The sequence below is a fragment of the Dermacentor variabilis genome, chromosome 9, assembly GCF_050947875.1.
Source record: "Dermacentor variabilis isolate Ectoservices chromosome 9, ASM5094787v1, whole genome shotgun sequence".
NCBI lineage: Eukaryota > Metazoa > Arthropoda > Arachnida > Ixodida > Ixodidae > Dermacentor > Dermacentor variabilis.
Window position 1 is genome coordinate 62,500,558 of NC_134576.1, and position 20,230 is coordinate 62,520,787.

The 20,230-nt window shown below is 53.2% G+C and overlaps 2 protein-coding genes and 1 non-coding gene across 3 annotated transcripts; 1 reads left to right on the top strand and 2 right to left on the bottom strand.

Annotated features, from left to right (window-relative positions):
• Positions 1–3,784: 3,784 nt before the first annotated feature.
• Positions 3,785–3,857, top strand: TRNAS-CGA (transfer RNA serine (anticodon CGA)). Its single transcript has one exon. It is a non-coding gene; the product is annotated as a tRNA-Ser (tRNA).
• Positions 3,858–12,871: 9,014 nt separating this feature from the next.
• On the bottom strand, positions 12,872–13,762 carry LOC142558376 (uncharacterized). Its single transcript, XM_075670520.1, has one exon. The coding sequence runs from the start codon at positions 13,718–13,720 to the stop codon at positions 12,872–12,874; it is 849 nt and encodes a 282-aa protein (XP_075526635.1). The 5' UTR covers positions 13,721–13,762.
• A 126-nt stretch (positions 13,763–13,888) lies between these two features.
• LOC142558377 (uncharacterized) lies at positions 13,889–18,380 on the bottom strand. The gene is made up of 3 exons (XM_075670521.1): positions 16,491–18,380; positions 15,439–16,048; positions 13,889–14,009 (listed from the first exon to the last, which is right to left on the bottom strand). The coding sequence occupies exons 1-3, from the start codon at positions 18,238–18,240 to the stop codon at positions 13,889–13,891; spliced, it is 2,481 nt and encodes an 826-aa protein (XP_075526636.1). The 5' UTR covers positions 18,241–18,380.
• Positions 18,381–20,230: the final 1,850 nt, after the last annotated feature.

The window sequence follows — 20,230 nt, forward strand, 5'->3', positions numbered from 1 at the left end:
TGTGGCGCGTCCCCCTCGTTAATCGGACGAACACGAGAGGCAGCGCGTGCGTGACGCGTGGGTGCGATTCAGAGCAGCCGCCGCAGATAGACCTCCCAGATGGTGCGCGCTACCCTGTTGCCATATCGTAGCCGTCGTCGCCGCACAGCCCGTCTTGCGCGGCACTAAGCGTTTCTTCTCACGCTTTCGTTACACCGATGACGAGAGCGGCCCTTCGTCGCGGGGAAGTCGTGCCTCCAATGTAAGCGGCGACGACACCCAATGGAGCGTCACATCGAGCCTTACTCGTAGCCAGAGCAGTATAGCAGTGATTCCGTCACACACGCTGGTCCGCGGACCGACCCCAGCAGCGGACGCCGCGGACAAGTGTAGCCCTCCCCACCTCACGGTGCCCTGCCCGTAGATCGGAAACGCAGATAAGATCGTCCGCACGGCTGCGGATGCCGTGGCCGCCAGCAACCTATAGCGCATGCTCAGGCCGTCTCCCTTCCGCCCCTTCTCCGCTTTCCACCTCGCGGTTCCACGTACTGCAACCTCCTCCTGCGCTTTCCTCCTACTCTCTTCCCTATGGCCTTCCTTTCATCTGACACTGCGCTCTTCGTTCGCTTTCATTCTTCTTTCGCTCGCTTACGCGGACTTCGCCGACGCTCGCCGCAGGAACGGGCTATTAAGAGCTGTGCTCTAAAATGGGTCTGCACGAAACATCACGGCGGCGACGTGGGCGGAAATTCGCCTCGATTGACCATATAATTGCTATAGCACTAAAGGATTGCTACAGAAATTCTGAGAATTGTATATTAATGCGCAAACATTAGTAGACAAATTTGAGATGGCCCACCACCAAATTTAAGTTGGCCCACCACCAAATTTAAGTCGGCCCACCGCCAAATTTAACGATGGCCCACCCCCAAATTTCAAGTTGACCCATACCCAATATTCAAGTTGGCCCACCCCCAAAATTCAGTTGGCTCAACCTTAAATTTCAAGTTGGCCAACCCCCAAATTTAAATTGGACCACGCCTTCTGTAGGCTTCCCCATGCATTTTCTATGGAGCGCTATGTATGTCTATCGGTGAGGTGTCAGGCTTCTCGCGTTACGGACACAATTTTTCTATGACAATATCGCCCGGGTACTCGCCAAATAATGCTCACCGATTAATATGGCTGATGACAGTAGCGGCAGCAAGAACAGAGAAGGTTCTAAATAATTGGCAGTGGCTTAGCTCGGTTATGCCAGGATATATACGTAGCCAAAGCTAAGGCAAAGCATGGTTAGCCTTGGTTAATCTTGACTGCAAGTCCAGGTTAGTTCGGTTGTCTAGCTATGTTGCGGCTCTTAGCCAGTCGTTCGGCGCGCTGTTCGTCTGTTTCCTGGGCAATTCATTTCCTCTTCATCTCGTTCCAATGTCGATTCCAGCCTATTCCTGCTTCTCAGAATTGTCGCCGTCCATACTGCCACCTCAACTGTGGTTGCGGCGTTCGCGAGCTCTCCTTTTCAATCCTCCGACATGTTATCAGGCATGCGACGCAGCTGGCGAAGCGAGCGGAGGCGAGCGCAACGACGAGGAACGCGGTGTGACGTCATACCAAACGGTGGCGGCGGGAGGGCGCTGCGCTGCGCAGCGGCGGAATACCTGTGGCTCGGTGCTACTAGTGGCGCATGCGCAGTAGTGACTAGGGAGCGAGAGAGACAAATATCCGCGGCGAGGCGCGCGTTGTGACGTCATGTGCCTCCTCGGAGCACCGCCACGGCGAAATCGAAAGTTCGCGGCCAGTAAAGCTTTCGCTTTAAAAACCAAGGAAACAAACGACAAACAATCAAGCGAACAAGCAAGAGTCCGGCAAGCAAGCAATTTGCGCTCCGTCTTAAGTGCGGAAGGCTGTTATTCTGGCTACAAATCCAAGCTTTTCGAAAAAAATTGACAACATTTCTGCACATTTAAATAAAACACTTTCTTTTTGCACAAAATTATTTCATGTCTATTCAACTGAAAAGGCCGTGACGCATTGTAAAGGTTAAATTTTAAAAAAACGTGATTCCGTAAAGAAGTCCAAGGAGGGGGCTTCAATTGAAAAGGCCGTGACGCATTCTAAAGGTTAAATTTTAAAAAAACGTGATTCCGTAAAGAAGTCCAAGGAGGGGGCTTCTATTGAAAAGGCCGTGACGCATTCTAAAGGTTAAATTTTAAAAAAACGTGATTCCGTAAAGAAGTCCAAGGAGGGGGCTTACTTGAGACAAAATGTAAGCATGAAATGCTATTATTTGGAAGTCGTGGCTGTCTATGAGTCAGTCTGAACTTTGCTAGTGTAAAGTACTTGTGAAATGATGTGGCGTTCACATTGCGTCGTTCATTGCAGAAGGTCTGACCCGAAAGTTGTAGTGCGTCAGCAAAAAGAAAAATACGCGGATCCCACGCACTAAAGGAATCGATGTAAGCGAATGTTTGTATGCTGTTTGCTTTGAGTGACGAAAATTAGCGGTGAAGTTGGCGGTGAATTTGCCATTTCTTCGGCATTTAGTCTAATACGAGAGTGGCGAGTTGATTTGCAACGTTACCTCGCGTACATCACAGGTGTTTGTCTGCATGGTACACAGAACACACAGGGGAAACTTGCTTACAGAGCTGCTTGCTTGATGCGTTGTTGTGTGCCATACTTCATAACCACTGAGAGGAGCATTATCATTGCCTCACATAGCACATCGCATCGTGGCAGAAGTGTTAAAATTTAATTGAATTATGGGCCTGTACGTAATTCAGTTAACTATTATAATTGTTTGTATACGCATATTCATCGTCTGCACCACGCTTCACTGCGTAGCGAAGACGCTGCTGTTTCGCGCTACGCTTTTTCGGGCGTGGGTCTCCTCGACGCTGAGCGCACGCTTCGGAGCCACTTTTCTGGCGCGTGTTTAGTGCTCCTTCTGCATATTGGCGGCGAGGAGTTACGGAGTCGCCATCTATCGGGAGCGGGTCGCTGGCGTAGTATGAGGGATCACGTGGCGCGCTCCTCATAGGTTTTACTGTCAGCGCTCACTGAAAACACCACGCACGAGCTCTTCCGGACATTTCTGTAAGTACTTTCGAAACGAGAGAAGCTTTTTACTGTCTAAATAATAATCTTGGGCAAACTGAAAGAGCACAATCGTTTACAGACGCTATCTCTTTACCGAATACGTACAGTGCACGCCACTGCGCGCGGTCGCCGCGATGGAGTCTCCTGAACCGGCTTCTTGCGTGAAAGGTAGGTAAACGCTGAGAGCAAACTACGTGAAATATGTTCTTATAGTGTTTGTATAACTAAATGGAGCGTAATAGAATGAAGCCTCAATGCAGCGATCGCACAGATTCGCAGCGACCGACTGTGCGTCTGCATGCTTGTCCGCGCACCGTTTCGCTTTCGCCGCGCGCCCGTTTTCGCACTGTGCCATGAGCTTTAGGCCGCAGAATATGAGCGTTTGACAGTATACAAGCAACCATTGTTGCGTGGGCGCTATCAGAGCTGTTCAAAAAATAATTTCATTGTAGAGACTTCGACGCCTACGGGGACTGTGATGTACGTGCCGTCGCGACGATTCAATCTTTTTTTTTATTCTAAATTCTTTTACCTTTCAATATTATTTCTAGAGTTGCGTCACACTGTATGCTTCACGTTCTCGCGACGCCCGCGGCAAAAAAAGACGTTCCACGTCCGCCGCCAAGGTCTGTGAGTGGTGGCGCTGGCTAACACTCCCAGGGTTCTACTAGGACACATAAATACCCAAGAAAGTGGATGGGAAAACGACGCCGCGGTAGCTCAATTGGTAGAGCATCGCACGCGAAATGCGAAGGTTGTGGGTTCGGTTCCCACCTGCGGCAAGTTGTTTTTTCATCCACTTCTTTCCATTACTTCATCGTTTCTTTATTTCATTTATTAAGCACAAGTAATTTCCCCTATGTTGTCCTTGGTGTCAGTGTTTGTTGGCTTCTTACGTATGCTTATCGGTGTTCTCAGCGTGCGATTTCCCGCTGCTCCTTTTTTGTAATACAGTGCACTAATTCATAACACAAACATGACCATATGCCATGCTTTCTTTTTAATATGCTTCTTACCGCTCCCTTTCCACTCCACTGAGCTTGCCAGTATCTATAGCATCGACAAGTTCATAGACCAAACCGTCGTGACATTACTCGGGCAACGGACTCGGGCGAGCGTCGACCTCAGTGCGCGTTTTCCGAACATCACAGACACGGCGCCGTAGCAGAAATCTTCCTCGCGTCTGTGCTTGCTGGATACTCGAGTTGTAGCCGATGACTGTTTGCCGGTTTTATGGTTCGCGAGCCAAGCTTCACGCGGCTTCTTGTCCTGCGCCTACGTGTGAAGAAGGCTGACATCGGCCTCCGTTACGTACGTCCGGCACTGCGGCACCGAGCAGTAGCCTACCATGTTGCGCGCCTTCAAAGGCAGCCGAAAGCTAAGCTATTGTAGTGCTTTCAAGCGTTGTAAAGGAGACACTCGAAGCGGGGAAATCTCGCCACTAAATGAGGACCGCAGCGTACGAGGGAATTTAAACTCTCGTTTTCAGCTCGCTTCGGCGCTCCCGAAGCAGCCGACGCGGCCGCTATGTCCACGTGATCCCTCCTAGCACGTCACGCCGACGGTGGCGCCAGCTTTTCCAGTGGTGGAGCTCGAGGCCAATACTGGCCATTTTGTATAGTGGCCCGCACTCTCCAAGCGCTCTCTTCAGGCTATGGACAATTGTAGTGGTTGCACTATCACAGCCCAGCACGTGACCTCCACAGCCCAGCTGCTGCATTTTTGTCGCATATGAAAGCAAGCACAGCACGGGCCACACGCACAAACTGTGAAACGCTGCCGCGGCGGCGCCGGCCGGGATGCGTAGGGTATTTCGATGTCCTCGCCCGCCGCTTCGTGCAGGGTGCAGACACTCTTTGAAGGAGCTCCTGCCACCAAAACCGCCAATGCCCATCTCGCGTGCCAGGAAGTAAACGCTTGCCGCGTTTCGACTAGGCCTTATCGAGGCGCAGTTAGAACGCGGGCAAAACTTTTCGCGGGAAGGAATGCGTCTGCAACAATACCACCGAACAAACTGTCGAAAGGCTGCTCATTTAAAACTACGCCACATTGAGGTTGCGCGTGTACCTGCGTCAAGTCACGTCGATGGGACCTAACGGGCACGCAAGCAAGACTTCTGCAGGAGTGAGCCTACAGTGAATTTCGCAATCGTATCTTGATGTGCACTGGCACAATTTACACATATATGTTTCATTTTTGTTACTCTTTTAGATGAACATTTTGTTCGTGCGTTCATTTTCCACCGTTCTTTCTACCTGTCCAATTGAGCCGCGCAGTAATATTGTCATTTACGCTGTTTAAATTTATTAAAAGCTCATTTTCCCAGTTTATGCTCTGGTTCGACGAGCGCAGCCGAAGTCGTGTGACAAACGACCAGTACATATAATACAAACATATAATTAGATCGCAACTGCATGATAATAATCATATATTCATTCGTCATTTATTGACCACTTATCTTTACTCTCAAGATCTTCCGAAGGAATGTTATTGCTATTTCTGCGTAAGTATTTGTTTCCAAGCAGCAGAGTTTTGTTGCGCAAAGCTGCCTGAAAAACATCAATGCCTAGTAATTTGGTCATCGACATTCGAACGTCCGTTATATACGAATGCCTAAGTAAGCGCGTAATTTTCCACCTGTAGAACAAGACGGCGGATGTCGTGTAACCTAGTTCCTGTTGGACGGCACACAAAACTATCACACCGACAAACGGTCCGTAATGTGCTTCAAAACAATGTCAGGCTACAGCACGACATGACCAAGTGAGACAGCTTACCTAATAGTGCTGCTTGACTGTGAATCCTCAAAAACCTTCTTAACTATGAACACGTAATTATGCCTTTCCATAATATTTTTGTCCACATAAAGACCATGTGCTGCCCACAAATCGGTCATACACACGCACGCCGGCAATGCGTCCCTCGGAGTGGGCACGATAATGGCGGAAGCCGACGCCGCGGTTGTCTTCACCCTGTACGTAGCGGCGGGCGAGGAGGACATCACAGGCACCCTAGGATGTGCGGGGGCGAGCGCCGTCTCATGGTGTTGCAAGAAACCCAGCGACACGCGCGGCAAGACTACATCCCGGCAGCGGCAGCGCCCGGAAAGTCGGGAGAAGAGGCAAAGAAAGCTTCGCTTTAAAAGAGAGAGGGTGTAGCGGTGCCGCTGTCTCTGCTCGCAAGGGCCTAGATGAGGAAGCTGTAGCTCGAGCCCAACTCCGGTGCCGCCTATTCAAATAAATGTTAAACGCAGACACGCTTTTATGAGATAACCACTGCGCCGATTTTAATGAAACTTCTTGCATTTGAGAGAGGAAGGTAAATTATAGTGACTGTTGGAAACAAAATTTTGGTTTAAGGCTTGAATTTTTAAAACGTAATATCCAAAAATTGGTAAGCTCGAAAATAATCTAAGCACGAAGTTTATCAATTTGTTCGCGAAAGGCCCTGTCAGGCTGCCCTGCCACTACCATGGACCTTATTGCCGCTCCTTTGTTGACGCCATCGGTAGCAGCAACATCCAGCGGTTTGTCCGACTTGCTCGCCCGACAGGCGTGTCATCTGCTCTTGCCATCAACCTTGAGGTAGGGACAGTAGAGCGCAATCAGCTTACCGCGCATACAGACAAGCAAGCCTTCTTGTAACCCGCATCAATAGCCCGACATGCTGCGCCTCCTGGACGGCTCTGTCATGTTTCGCTAGTTCCCAGGTGCTACCGATACAGCGACGCTGACCATTTTGCTCGTGACTGCCCACGAACGTTCGAGCCTTTGACAAACTCGGCTACCGCTCCAGAATTTCCCTCGGGTAACTACAACGCGGGCCGCCGAGGGCAGCACCCGGCGTAATATGTCTGAAGCCCCTCTTCTTTCACTAGGCCCCTTCACAGAGATTCCAACTACGCCGGTGAAGCTTGGGGATCTGTCTCAGCAGGTTGAAGCACTTGCGGACACAGGGGCGGCCTCAGCTTCCTCGAGTTGAGTATTTTGCCTGGGAGAGTTTCGTTGAATCCTGTTACAGTTGATCGACTCCACCTCGTCCTGGCTGATGAAGCCACTCTACAAAGCCTCGGCGAAATCTGGCTAAGTGTGTGCGCGCTCCGAGCAAACAGCTAAACAGCGGTTCCTAGTCGTCCGAAACCTGTGTGCGCCAGTAACTTCAGGATGAGATTGGCGCACCACGTGTGGGGTCCGTCTAGAGTTTAGCGAAGCTGATTACGCCATTGAGCTCTCTTCTTTCACTTCAACACCGCCTCCTGCCGTCCCCAAAGCCTCCAATAAAGCTGTATCTTGGTTGTCGTACGCGCAAGTGCATCAGCTTACTTCCAAGGCTCTGAACATGGTGCAGGCTGTGCTCGACAAGTACCGCACATTCAAAACCTTAGCGCTCAAATTTTCTTCGCAGTTCGGCATATATATAAACAACGAGGCATTGCGCGTCAAGCTTGCCGGCCTTGCGCTAAACGAAATGGGGCGACATGACCTGAAGCTCGAGAATTCTCACCATTTTTGCAACCTGTGACTATGATAACCGCAAATACATCCGCTGCCTGGGTGTCTGTGCGCTGCGGCGTAGCATCAACGTAAAACGCATACATTCTGGTGCAAAGCGCGGTTTGTTGCAAAGCGCGGTTTGTTGCAAACATGGAGGAGAACTTGCAATGCCACGTGCCCTGCTTCGCTCTTCAGGCAGCACCTTTGCTCTATTTTTATTCAATCTTCCCGACAGCGACCTACCCCTGCCTCCAGACACCACTAGTGCACTAGTGCAGCCTGCCGCACCTTCGGCGCCAACTGCTTCCTTCTTAGACTGGGACGAATTCAACTTTGGTACCGACGTAACTCTGTCACAGATGTTCGAGATTCAAATGCTGCGGCGGAAATAACGTGTCTGTGTGGCCATATCGCAGAATGAACTCGGTCACACTTCTGTTCTGCGGCACATGATCGATACCGGTTCTCTAGTCCCTGTACGGCGCCACCCGCATCGAGTATCTGCGTCCGAACGCGCAGAAATTGTCAGGACGGCATGCTTCGGCGTGGTGTTATGTCCCTCTCGTTTACGCCATGGTCGTCCACTCGTGTCATCGTAGAGAAGGACGGCACGACCCACTTTTGTGTTGACTACCGATGCCTGAACAATGTGACAAAACCTGATGTACAACCGCTGTCTCGTCTTGATGACGCGTTATAACGCCGGACGGACTGCAGTCCGTCCGGCGTGACAGTTTAAACACCTGTCATTTGGTCTCTCCAACGCTCCTGGTACGTTTCGGGGACTAATCGACAGCGTACTTTGACATCTGAAATGGACAATGGCTTTGGTATACTTGGAGGACATTATTGTGTATGCCCCTACTTTTCTTGAACACCTCAGACGCTTGGAAATGGTCTTCTGGCTCTCCGAGAAGCTCACCTCCGCATTAAGCCTTCAAAGTGCTTCTTCGGTTTCTCCGAAGTCACCTGCTTGGGTCACGGGGTCAGTGCTAAAGGCGTAAGCACTGGTCCCGCAAAGCTCCTAGCCATTGTATTCCACCTTCCACCACGGCAAAGCAGCTGAAAAGTTTTATGGAATTTGCTTCCTATTTCCGCCGCTTTAAACCTGACTTTGCTTCTCGCGCGACACCTCTGAACCGGCTGCTAAAGACGCCCGCTGGAAATCGGGTCCTGACCGCGACGGTGTTCCCGTGACATCCAGACTGCCCTCCAGACATTAACGACGCTCGCACACTACGACGAGAATGCACAGACTGGGCTTCACACCGACGCGAGCGGTGCTGTTCTTCTAGAACTCAGCCCGGACGGGCAGGAGACGCCGGCGGTTCATGCCAGCCGCCAACTCAGTGAACCGGAGATCCGGTACCATGCCTCCGAACTTGAGTGCTTGGCGGTAGTTAGGGCGGTTGAAAAATTTCGCCGGTACTTTTATGGTAAAAGGTTCCCTTTGGTTACCGACAACGTCGCCCTTCGTTGGCTGCAAACAAACAAAAAAAAGGACCACAACGCTAAGTTCGCCAGGTGGGCTGTCAAGTTGCAAGATCATAACTTTATTATAATCCATCGCAGCAGCACTCAACGCCAAGGTGCCAATTACCTATCTCGTAACCCAGCGACTCTAAGCGACCCCTCACAAGCCCTGGTAGCCCTTCACTTACGCACAGTACAGCCACAAGACGCAGAAAGTGATGACATCGTCCGACGACTGCCCGGTGAGGTACGCACCCCCACGCGTCATCGTGAAAGCCTTCTAGTCTCGTATGTGGTTCGAGACGGCACCTTTTGTAACCAACATCGTCACAATGAGTCGTACCTACCCGTCATGCCGGTGGCCATGGAACAATCGGTTCTATTTACGTCTCACGACGGTAAAATTGCCAGTCGCCTCGGGCTCCACAAGAGGCTGGCACGCATCGAGGAAACATTTTGGCGACCAGGCGTGCGCAATGATGTCTCCCGTGACATTTCGTCGTGCACTTTCTGTCAAGCACGAAAAGCCGTAACAAATATTTCACCGGTCCCCACGCAAATAATCCCTCCTCCTCAATCTCCCTTTGACTTCGTGGGACTCGATCACTTGGGACAGTTTCCACGTACGTCGCGCGGCAATAAGCGCGTCGCCTGCATGGAAAAAAGAAGCGCTGCATGAGCGGAGGTCTGTCTGCGGCAGCTGCTGTGAATCGCGCCCACGCTTCACCCACGCACTGCCTCTCGCGATCTCCCGATTAGCGAGGCAGTCGCGCAACACTTCGCTCCGTTTGCAATGTACCGCACGGGACAGAGTGTCCGCGCCAGCTACGCTACTCGCAACGTTTTCTTCCCAATATAAACCGTGTACCTATATAACCATAATACAAAATATCGACAAGCGAAATGAAAACACGTATATACGTAGCTGCGCTCAATTTCAGCATTAGAGGGTGTCGTAATCATCGGTGATTTTTTTCCCCGCTCATTTGCTGAGGTGTTTCGCGAAGGAAGACGCGGGAGTGTCTCCCAGATCTGTACTTGCCACAAGTGCATGCGCACCTTGGAGGGTGGGGAATGCGAAGGCCAGTGGTATGTCCACTTCAAAAGCGCCTCCTGTTATATTTCAATACGGCGATGAGCAATTCTTAGACATTTTCCACGAGGCAGTACTTTCATCAGCGCGCGCCCAGACGACGCAGGGCCCAAAATAGACCGTGAGACACAAACAAAGGAGCTCACTTCGAAATAACAACTACCGCAAAGAACACTACTTGAACCTGAAAGGCTGAAGTAATTGATGAAACAGGCCAAAGTCGAAGGCTACCATGGGAACGGCTTCGACCTCGGCGTCTCAGACTGCTACGCACTTGCGCCATCAAAGATAGGAGGCGGAGTCCGGCGGAACGGTGCGACATCATGGGAGGGTTATTGCGACAGAGTCGACGATTGTGATTGGCCGAGATACAGTCATCAGATTCCCTAGCCTAGTCTCCTAGGGAAGACGACTGTTTGAAAAGCGGAGATCTTTAGTGAGGAGAGGTGCTGACGTGTCCTGATGTGAACTCAATCATTTAATATGCTCCTCCAACATGGAGTGGGATTCCGTATTTGGAGCCAGTGTAAATAAACTAAATCCTCTTTCCTTCATTCCTACTACCGAACGTACAGATCAATGTGCCGGGCGGATTCCTGGCCCAAACGCCACCTCGAGCCGCAACACTCCACACTGGCTGGCGAAGTGGCGAGCCTGCAAATTTCTGACATCTTACTCCTGGCCGTTCTTCAAGTCTAAGCCTTCATTGCTGCGGCCAGCAGAATTCCCTCCTTTCTTTATTTCATCCAACAGTAGCAAGAATAGTCGTTTTTTCCACAACCAGGCGCCCACTGGAGCCGACGTTGCGGGCGTTTCATTCCGATAGGAATTATATGGGCACTCCAGGCACATTTCCGCGGTCGTCGTCGCCATGATGTTCCGTGTAAAGTCCAAGGGCGAAGGTATAGTCGCCGCGCGCCGTATGCTGTATGTACGAGTGAAACCGTGCGAAAGTGACCTCGACGATGGCGTATTAACCTCAATTTCGCACGCGCAAGGGAGGAAAGTGGGGAGGAAAGTGGGGAGGAAGCGTGCCGTCTACTGTCGCGTTCAGGCACCGGGTGGAAAGAATGGAAGTGAGGGGGACGTTCTATTCCGGCTGCTGCTGCGTATGGCGCGGCCGCGCGGGCCCTATTGGGGGCGAGCTCCACCACTAGAATACCTGGCGCCACCGTCGGCGTGACGCGGCATGAGGAATCACGTGGACACAGCGGCCGCGTTGGCTGCTTCGGAAGCGCCGAAGCGAGCTGAAAACAAATGTTTAAAGTTCCACCTGCGCCGCGGTTCTGATTAAGGGTGAAATTCTCCCCCCCCCCCTCGGTATCTGCTTGACAGCATTTGAAAGCACTATAATGGGTAGTGGCTGCCTTTGGAGGCGTGCAGCATGGTAGGCTACTGCTCGGTGCCGCAGTGCCGGACGTACGCAACGGAGCCCGGTTTCAGCCTCATTTAGACGTTGCCGCAGGGCAAGGAGCTGCGTGAAGCTTGGCTGGCGAAACTTAGAACCGGCAGACAGCCATCGGCTACAACTTGGGTATGCAGCAAGCACAGACGCGAGAAAGATTTCTGCTATGGCGCCGGGACTGCGCGATGTTCGGCGAGTAGCAGAAAACGTGCACTGAGACGCTCGCCCGCGCCCGCTGTCCGGCTAATCTCATGACCCTTTATTAGGTCTGTGAAATTGTTCATACTAGATTCTGGCAAGTTCACTGGAATGGAAAGGGAGTGGTAAGAAGCGCATTATAAAAAAATGGTATGGCGTATGGTCATGTTTGTTTTATGAATTAATGCACTGGATTACGAAAAAGAAGCAGAGTGAAATCGCACGCTGAGAAGACCGATAAACATACAGTGCGACGCAACTTGAGAAATAATATTGAAAGTCCAAGAATTTAGAAGACAAAAAAAGATTGAACCGTCGCGACGGCACATCACAGTCGCCGTAGGCGACGAAGTCCTTATAATGGAATTATTTTTGAACAGCTCTGATAGCGTCCACGCAACAGTGGTTGCTAGTGTACTGTCGAATGCTCATATGCTGCGGCATAAAGCTCACGGCACGGTGCGAAAACGCGCTCACAGAGAGAGCAAACCATTGTGCGCGGACATGCATGCAGACGCGCAGTCGGTCGCTGCGAACCCGTGCGATCGCTGGATTGAGGCTTCACTCTGGTATGCCCCATTTGGTTATACACACAGCCCACTATAAGAACATATTTCACATAGTTTACTTTCAGCGTTTGGCTACCTTTCACGCAAGAAGCCGGTTCGGGAGACTCCATCGCGGCGACCGCGCGCAGTGGCGTTCACTGTATGTATTCAGTAAAGAGATAGCGTCTGTAAACGATTCTGTGCTTTCAGTTTGCCCAGCATTATTATATAGACAGTCAAAAACTTTCTTCGTTTTGAGAACACCTACATATATGTCCAGGAGGGCTGCCGCGTGGCGCTTTGTAAGCGAAACCTATGAGGAGCGCGCCGCGTGATCCATCATACTACGCAAGGGAGGCGCTTCTGGCAGATGGCGACTCCATAGCTCCTTGCCCCCAACATTGAAAGCGATGTGCGATGGGCAAAGTGCACGGAGTGCTGATAGCTTCGTGTGCGCTGTTTTCGCCGCTTAGTTCGCGTTGACTGACTGACTGACTGAAAAACTTTATTGTTTGAAGTATTTAGAGGGAGAGTGTGGAGCAGTCCTTAAGGGGCCGTTCCTTATAGAAACTAGGTGGGCACCTCATTACAGGAACCCATTAGCTGTAGCCGCGGCTCGGGCACGGCCGACCAAGGCCTTCTGGCTCGCCAGGTCGGAGCAGCCGAGCAGGGCCGCCTCCCAGTCCTCCCGGGTAGGGTTGGGTATAGGGGGAAGGTGAGGGGTTGATTGGCATGCCCACACCATGTGGAAAATGTCCGAAGATTTTTCCTCACAGTGCGGGCACTTCCCTGTGCACGCAGGGTCGAAATGTTTTTGGATTGCCGGGCACAACAGTGTTTTAGTATAGAGGCGAAGGAGTAAACGCTCATCCGCCTTCGTGAGGCCCTTACAGGGCTTAGGAAAGATTGCATGGCCATATTGGTAGTGTTGGGTGATTTCCTTGAAGGTAAATACCGGATTGGGGTCGGAGTCCGCAGCGACGGGAGGCGAAGGCGATGCCCGGAGAGTGAGCGCGCGGGCAGCGGCGTCGGCCGCTTCGTTGCCCTCGAGACCCTCGTGCGCGGGAGTCCATACTATCGTGCGGGGCGCGGGGACCCCGAGATAATTGCTGCCTTGAAGTAAGCGGTACGCCAAATAGGGAATAAAGCCCCTTTCAATGTTCCTGCAGGCCCCTCGTGAGTCGCTAATAATGACGCGCGAGTCCTGATCTGCGGCGGCGAGCGCGATGGCCACCTCTTCCGCATGTGTTATGTCTTGTGCTTTGAACGTAAGGCCGTTTACCGCGGTGTTTTGGTGGACGACTGCGGCCGTAAACCAACCCCCATGGTGTGGGCCGGAGGCGTCCACGTAGAATACTCCGTGCTTGTTCCCATAGTGACGTGCCAACGCTTCCGCGCGCGCGAGGCGCCGGCCACTATGGTCGTCTCGTGTCATGTTGGCCGGAAGAGGGCGCACGTGCAGGGCGTATCTCCAGATTTCCGGGACTCGCACGCGCTCCTCCGTCAGTGTTGGATGGTGGATGTGTAGTCGGGCAAGAAGGCGGCGACCCGACGGCGTCTTTGAGAGTCTTGTGTAGTGGTTTGTCAAGTGTGCTTCTCGGAGTTACGCGAAGGTGTTGACCATTCCCAGGCCGAGGAGGCGCTGGTTGGATGTGTTGATCGGGAGGTCGAGAGCACGCTTGTAAATTTTACGGAGAATCACCTCGAGGGCGTTCTCGTCACACCTGCGAAGGTGGAGGTAAGGAGTCGAGTACAACACTCGACTGGTTACGAATGCATGCGCCAGCCGCAAAGCGTCTTTGCACCGTAACCCCCCGCGTTTATTGGAAACCCGGCGAACCATGCGGCCCACCTGGTCCCCCACCTTGCGCAGTTTGGCCAGTGTTGTGTCGACTCGGCGGTGTTTATCAATAAAGAGACCCAGTACTCTGATCTGATCGTATTCTGTGATGGGCCCATTTGGTAGGGACAGTTCGATTTTGGTAGTGCACTTCGGCGAGGGGCGAATGTGCACAAATTGCGATTTGGCCGGGGAGCATTGAAGGCCGCAGCGGCGGGCGTAGGCATCCACGATCTCCGCCGCTTGCTGCAGGTTGGCTTCAATGTCTCCTATCGATCCATGTTTAGCCCAGATGGTGATGTCGTCGGCATACAGCGCGTGCTGTATGCCTTCTACATTCTCCAGCTGAGCCGGAAGTTTCAGCATTGCCAAATTGAATAGTAGGGGTGAGAGGACCGCGCCCTGCGGGGTACCTCTGGTGCCTAATTGGTAGGGGCCGTGTTCTTCATCTTGTATCCGGATGTACGATTGCCGCTCGGAGAGAAATTGTTTAACGTACTGAAACGTGTTGTGTCCACAGTTGGTTTGGGAGAGGTGTGTCAGAATTATGTCGTGTGTGACATTGTCGAAAGCCCCCTTCAAATCGAGGGCGAGTACTGCCTTGTCATTGAGGGGGTATTCGACGGGATTTAGAATTTCGCGGTCTAGTTGAAGCAGAACATCTTGCGCGGACCGGTGCGGGCGGAACCCGAACATGGTGTCTGCGAAAACGTTTTGGTTTTCCAGATACTCGGACAGCCTATCTCGCACCATAGTCTCCATCAGCTTTCCCGCACAAGACGTGAGGGAGATTGGGCGGAGGTTGTCCGTGGTTATGGCTTTGCCGGCTTTCGGAATGAAAGTGACCAGGGCGGTCTTCCATTCGATTGGGAGGATTGCCTCACCAAGCCAGATTGAGTTTATGTATGCGAGGAGCGCCTCGTAGGCCGGGTCGGGAAGGTTGGCAAGTAGTTTCACTGTTATTTTCTCTTCCCGGCGCCGTTCCTCGCTTCATTTTAGTGAGGGCCGCCTTCAGGTCGTGGAGCTGGAACGGTTGGTCCAGCTCCGCGTTCTCGGAACCTGCATACGAGTACGCTGGCCCTCGGGGGTCCTGTTGTATACAAAGGTATTGATCGCGTAGTTTGCATGCTAATTTTGAGATGTCTCCGTCGAAGCTATGGATAGCCCGTTGGAGATGTTTTTGTGTCTCGGCTCTGGTTTGAGTCGGATCGATCAAGGCGCGAAAGAGACGCCAGGTGCTCCGGCTAGACATTTGTCTAGCGGCCGTGTTGCATCGGTCCACCCAATTCGAGTCTGCGAGCTGGGCCGCGTACTCTGCCGCTCGTTGGGTGAGCTCGGCGATGCGAATTTTGAGCCTCCGATTGTGTTTTTGGCGGCGCCACCTACGGACGAGGCTGTGCCGCGCCTCCCATAGGTGCAGGAGGTGGTTGTCGACCTCCGGCGTGGCCTCCGATAGTTGAACTTGAGTTTCCGCCGAACGAAGGTGCGCAACCAATTCTTGCGACCACGCGTGGTAACCTTGTTCGTGGATAGGGGCCGAATTAGTGTAGTTTTGCCGGAACTTGGTCCAGTCGGGTAGGCGGGCTTGGGCGTGGGATCTTGCCAATGGTTTGCTTCTGACGGTTGTGTTGAGTATGCAGTGGTCACTGCCGAGGGTTTCCTCGGTGTTGGCCCATTCTGCGTGTCTAATGTTTTTGGTGAAGGTAAGGTCCGGACACGTGTCCCGAGTCACGGAGTTACCCACCCGCGTTGGATGTGCAGGGTCGGTGTGAAGAGTCAGGCCCAGCGTGGACGCAAGTTCCGCTAGCTTGCGCCCGCGCTTTTCTTCACGCATGTACCCCCAGAGTGTGCTGTGAGCGTTGAAATCGCCCACGATCACCAGGGGGTCCCTGCCCGCAGCCTTCAGGCAGCGACTGAAGAGGGCTGCGAAAGTTACATTTTTGAGCTTGGGAGAACAATAGATGTTGAGTATATGTAATGGTGCGTTTTGTTTCTTAAGCGGGAGAAGGGTGACCATCACATAGGAATAATCAGTATTGAGTTCCAAATCAACCTGATTGGCTGTATAATTTTTGTGCACGCAGATACAGGAAGAGGAGTCCTGCTGGAACGTGGTATAATTTGTAAGGGTGGCGCCGCTCCCTGGCTCCTGGAGGGCAACCACCGCGGGGAGTGAAGCGAATGTTGACAGGAAAAGCCGGAGGTCCGCCCGCTTGGCGCGGGAGCGGAATCCCCGGCAGTTCCATTGGGTAATTTGGATGGGGGTGGCCGAATTGGTAATGTGAGAACGCTTAATTTGAGGGCTGTCCGCCATGGTCATTGAAGGGAAAGACCGATTGAAGGGACGCTGCTCCGGAGCCAGCACTCGCGGGGAGGGGAGCATCCTCCAGTCCGGAGAGCGAGCAGCTGTCATTGTCTTCTACTTCAATTTCAATGGTGCGTCGCGACGTTTTCGGACAGCGGCCAGACACGTCTTTTATAAGACCGCCGGTTCGTCGGACGCCACGCGAGGATTGAGCGATGTGCTGTGCGACGATTGTCGGTATGCTTTCAGTTATTTTGGCGATGGCGGGGGTGATTGCCGCGGAAATTTGACTTTCTAGGGTGTTGAAACGGGCATCTATGCGGGCCTCTAGACGGGCCTCAAGTGCAGCTTCCACGCTCAGTGCTGCATTCGGTGCCGCGGGCTCACTCTCCATAGCCTCAGTTGCGGGTGTAGAGGGGGGAGTGGTAGGCTGTTTTGACTGCGATTCCAGGAGCGTAATTTTTTTTAGCAGCATCTCAATTTGGCCCTCGAGAGCTGCAATCTTGGCTTGCTCGGCACTGCGTGCCGCAGGGGGGGAGGAGGTAGGGGAAGAGGAGGCAGCCCTGCCCGTACCGCTCACCTGCGTTCCGTGTTTCACGGCGTTGGCCCAGGCCCTGGCCTCGCCTCGTGGTGGCGACGTCGACAGTTTTCCAGTGTCGCCGTGTGGTGGCGGCTGCGTCGGCGGTCGCTTGCCGGCTCCTCCGGTAGAGCTTCTCGGTGCCGGCTTCTCGGTGTTGCTGTCGTCCCGGCTCGGTGACTCACCGGGGAGGCCAAGATGGCGGCTCTTGTTCTTGGCCGCCATTTTCCTCTTTGTCCCGCCCTTCGGGGCGGCCATCTTGTGTGTGCGGAATTTTGCCACACACTCACGTGAGTTTGTGGCGTGTCCGCCGCCACAAACAGAGCACCGTGGAACACACTCGTGAGGGGCCCGCACCCCCTCCACAAGCGGGGCTTGTTGCCCGCAGAGTCCGCACGTGTTCTGCTGCGTGTTGGGACAAGCATCCGCTCGGTGGCCGACAGCCCCACACAGGCCGCAGGCCGGGATTGTCCGGTAGTAGGTTTGCACTGGGATGAGCATGTTCTCATAGTGCACAAAACGCGGTTTCTCCCTCCCGGCGAAGGTTACCCGAGCTTTGTTAGAGGAGCCGAATTTCCTCACCTCGACAATGGTGCCTGCTCTCCATTGCACTTGCTCTCGAAGCGATTCAGTGGTGTCAGAGTTGCTGACGGCGATGACGCCGTGGCAGATATCGCCTCCGTCTTGCCTAAGGTATCCGTGGAGCGGAATCGGCCCACGGTCGGTGTTGATTGAGAAGTCCCCGAGGAGCCGATCTGCCGCTGCCGGGTTCGGGGTGTGGATCAATATCAGGTTTTGTTCACGGGACGGCAGAACCGTAACAGACCTTGCCACCTCAGGCCCGAGGTAGGTCGTAATGGCGGCACCGTAGCGGTTCTCCGAGAAGGCTTGATGCAGCGACACATGTTCGCGTGGCTTGAGCACGACCACGAAGTCATCAGGGCCCGGTTTTGGAAATGGCCGAGGCTTCCATTTGGTAAGGGCCTTGCGTTTGCTTCCCGCAGCGCGCGAAGCGGGAGGCTGCGTCTTGCCGGCCGGTGTGCCGGAGGCTGAAGCGGCGATGGACGCCGCCGTCTTGGCTTGAACGAGCGAGCGACGCGCGACCGCTTCATTGAGAGATTGGTGCCGAAATGTCGGAATAGGAGCGGAGTTGTGATCTTCTGATGTTGAAACCGTCGTCCAGGCCATGGCGTCGGGATCGTAACCCCTCAGGAATGACGCGGCAGCCGCCATTTTACCTCGGGAGGCCGGTTCCACGCGGCCGGGAGTCGGCGTCGCCGTGTGGCCTAACGGCGTCGCCCACGTAGGCGGGTGTAATTCGGTCGTAAAATCTTCAAAAGTGGTCCCACCTGGTGAACATTAGTATCCACGTGGTCCAGACGGTTTGCTGCGTCGATCGATTGACGTCGGTCTTGCTGGGGTGCAGAGGATTGAGCCGTGACTCCAGCCAAAAATCGACGGAGCCGACACACCACACGTCTTACGCCGTCGCGCGCAAGCAGCGTCTTCCTAGTTCGCGTTGAAGCGAGATGCAGCTCGGTCAATTCGCTCGCTGCTGCTGCCGTACTTCGTCACTCCAGCGCTTTGACAGCGAGTTTCCGCAGTCATCGAGTGAGATGTGTTCGTGTTTGCTTATTCACGCGTAACACCGTGCTTGTTAATTTGTTAGGCGAATATTTACAAGTTTAAACGGCCGATAAATCTACTATCCTTTGCATAGCTGCCTACTAATGTGCTATCGCAATCAATGCCTTTCGGGCGAAACTGCATTTTTTTTCATTACACGAGCGTTTTTGCATTTCGCCCCCGTCGAGATGCAGCGGCCGCTCGTTGTGATCGAACCCACGACCTCAAGCATTGCCATAGCCATTAAGCTACTGCGACGGGCATGGAGCGTTGATTTACGTGGCGGCCGCTTGTGTAGAGCCGTCTTGACGCGGCGGCAGTGGCGTAGCAACAGGGGGGGCCGGGGTGCAAGGGGCCAGTGGGGGGGGGGGGGAGTGTCATATACGTCAGAAGACACCCCTCTTTCCGCCGGCTACACCCGGGGGGGGGGGGGTGACAGAAGACCTATGGGCCCCGGGTGCCAGACGACCTAGCTACGCCACTGCGCGGCGGTGCCTTGGTACGCCTTTGCGACTGCACGTCCAACGTCAGTTGTCCCAGTTGTGCACTAAACAAATGTGCACGATGTTTATTTTACTGCGATAGCAATTGTATGGACAGTCCAGGCAAATTTCTGCCGGCGTCGCCGTGATGCTCAGTATAAAGTCTACGTGAGATAACATCGCGGCCGCGAGACGTGCTGTAGGTGCGAGCGAAAACTTGCGAGGACGAGCCGAGAAGTAGTGTTTTCTCGCGACCGCAAAGGAATTCATAGGTATTCACAGGGGACTGTGCGCGCCGTCTTCAAGGGGGAGAGAAGATGTGCTAAGAAGGGGGAGGGGGGTAGGTGCGCATCTCCTCTTCTACTCCAGCTGCGGTGGCTGAGTGCGGCCGCGCGCATCCTGTCTTTGGGAGGCAATCTGCGCTGGCTTCGAAGGCTAGCCGGCCGGACATAGCTGACGGCGTCGTGCACGCTTTCTCGCGCGCCTAGTTCGCGTTGAGGCGAGAGGCAACACGAAAGGGAATTCGCTCGCCGCTGCTGCCGCTCATCACGCCAGCGTTCCAACAGTGAGTGTACGCAGCCATCGAGCGAGATGTGTTTGTGTTTGCCTGTGCGCGCGCGACAACTTGCTTATTAATTTAGTTATATAGTAAGGAAATTCTTACAGCAGTTTATGCAGCTGATAAAACGACTAACCTTCGTACCAATATGGCAATTAATGCTTTGCCTGTCGGGAGAACCTGCAAGTTCTTTCATAAATAGCAGAAACATACCGCACTTCGTCGTATCGTGCATTGAATATACATTTATGTAGTTTGTCTGCAACTCTTGCCACGCCTATGTTATGGTGGTAGCATTCTTTTTTTTTTCTTAAGTGAAGGGACTCCAAACGAGGCACGCTCCACACTGGTGTCCTTTCGCGCTCCTCCTATATATGTGAGCTGTCGCAAGCGAATGGCAAGGCTGTTCCCTTGTTTCATGACTGTGTCAGTTCTGTCCATTCTCTGCCTCCTCTCCCTACCTCCTCCCAGCCATTCGTCCACACGCCTTCTCGACTGTTGTGTGCGAATACAAAGGTACGTGCTGCAGCTTCTGCAGTGATTTGGCGGGGCTCAT